Genomic DNA, 1,050 nt, shown 5'->3' with positions numbered 1-1,050 from the left:
GATAGATAGATAGATAGATAGATAGATAGATAGATAGATAGATAGACAGATATACATATAGATAGATAGATAGATAGATAGATAGATAGATAGATAGATAGATAGATAGATAGAGTAATTCTTGTATATCCCTCTCTCCCTCCAGGCTCCTCCACTAGAGATGTGGGTCCATCTCTGGGCCTGAAGAAGTCCAGCTCGTTGGAAAGCCTCCAGACCGCCGTCGCCGAGGTTACGCTGAACGGGGGGGGACATTCCGTTCCATAGGCCACGCCCCCCGCATCATCAGAGGGAGGGGCTGCAACGAGAGCTTCAGGGCCGCCATCGATAAGTCCTACGATCGACCGCAGCAGCAGCAGCAAGCCGCCGCCGCCGAGGAGGATGACGAGGGGATGGAGACGCGTAAGGGATGACATTATAATGGTTCAAAATGGAGGCCGTGATTAAGGGAAAATGCAGGTTGTAAAATCACTTTTTCGTCAAAATCAGTCAATGTGTCCTCATGATTAGCTACTTTTATGTACTGTATGCACGCTGGAAGAAAAGCTCTCGTTTATAGACGACATAGGTTCTGTAAATGGGTACGTAAACAAAGTGGGGCTACCATAGAAAGCAACTTGCCAGTTGTCAAAATCTCCTCGCGGTCTGCTACCTGTCCGTACTGTGTGTGCGCTAAAAAGACATTGGTAATAGTAACTACAGTGGGCCCCCTTTGTTTACATGCTAGTTTACAGAGACTAGGCTGTGTATTAACGCTGGATATTTTTTCAGCACACACAGTAACGGACAGGTAGCGGAACGTGAGGAGATGTTCACTGATTTTGACAAAAAGCGTTCTCCAGAATCACTGACTCCACCTTTAACAGGATGGTAAATGTATATGAAAAATCACTGGTTGTATCCCTCAATAGCCCAAGTATCTCATCTGAAAGCAACTTGTTGAAAATGTTTGAAATGTGAAATTGTACAATGGTAATTTGACTGTCATTGCATCTTGATTTACTAAGCTTAAAAGACCCTAACAAACCAATGGTTCATCAATAACATAGATTG

At 44.1% G+C, this 1,050-nt stretch overlaps 1 protein-coding gene across 1 annotated transcript in view; it reads left to right on the top strand.

Moving 5' to 3' along the window:
- Window positions 1–1,050, top strand: part of LOC307255456 (partitioning defective 3 homolog) — a gene marked incomplete at both ends in the record, with an annotated part of 133,639 nt that overhangs the window by 18,615 nt on the left and 113,974 nt on the right. The window contains 3 exon segments of the mRNA XM_080034140.1: window positions 146–243; window positions 245–271; window positions 273–399. Coding sequence (XP_079890266.1) covers window positions 146–243; window positions 245–271; window positions 273–399 — 252 coding nt within the window.

The sequence above is a fragment of the Ammodytes marinus genome, assembly GCF_949987685.1.
Source record: "Ammodytes marinus genome assembly, chromosome: 9".
NCBI classification, from domain to species: domain Eukaryota; kingdom Metazoa; phylum Chordata; class Actinopteri; order Uranoscopiformes; family Ammodytidae; genus Ammodytes; species Ammodytes marinus.
This window is presented reverse-complemented; position numbering and strand designations above follow the sequence as displayed.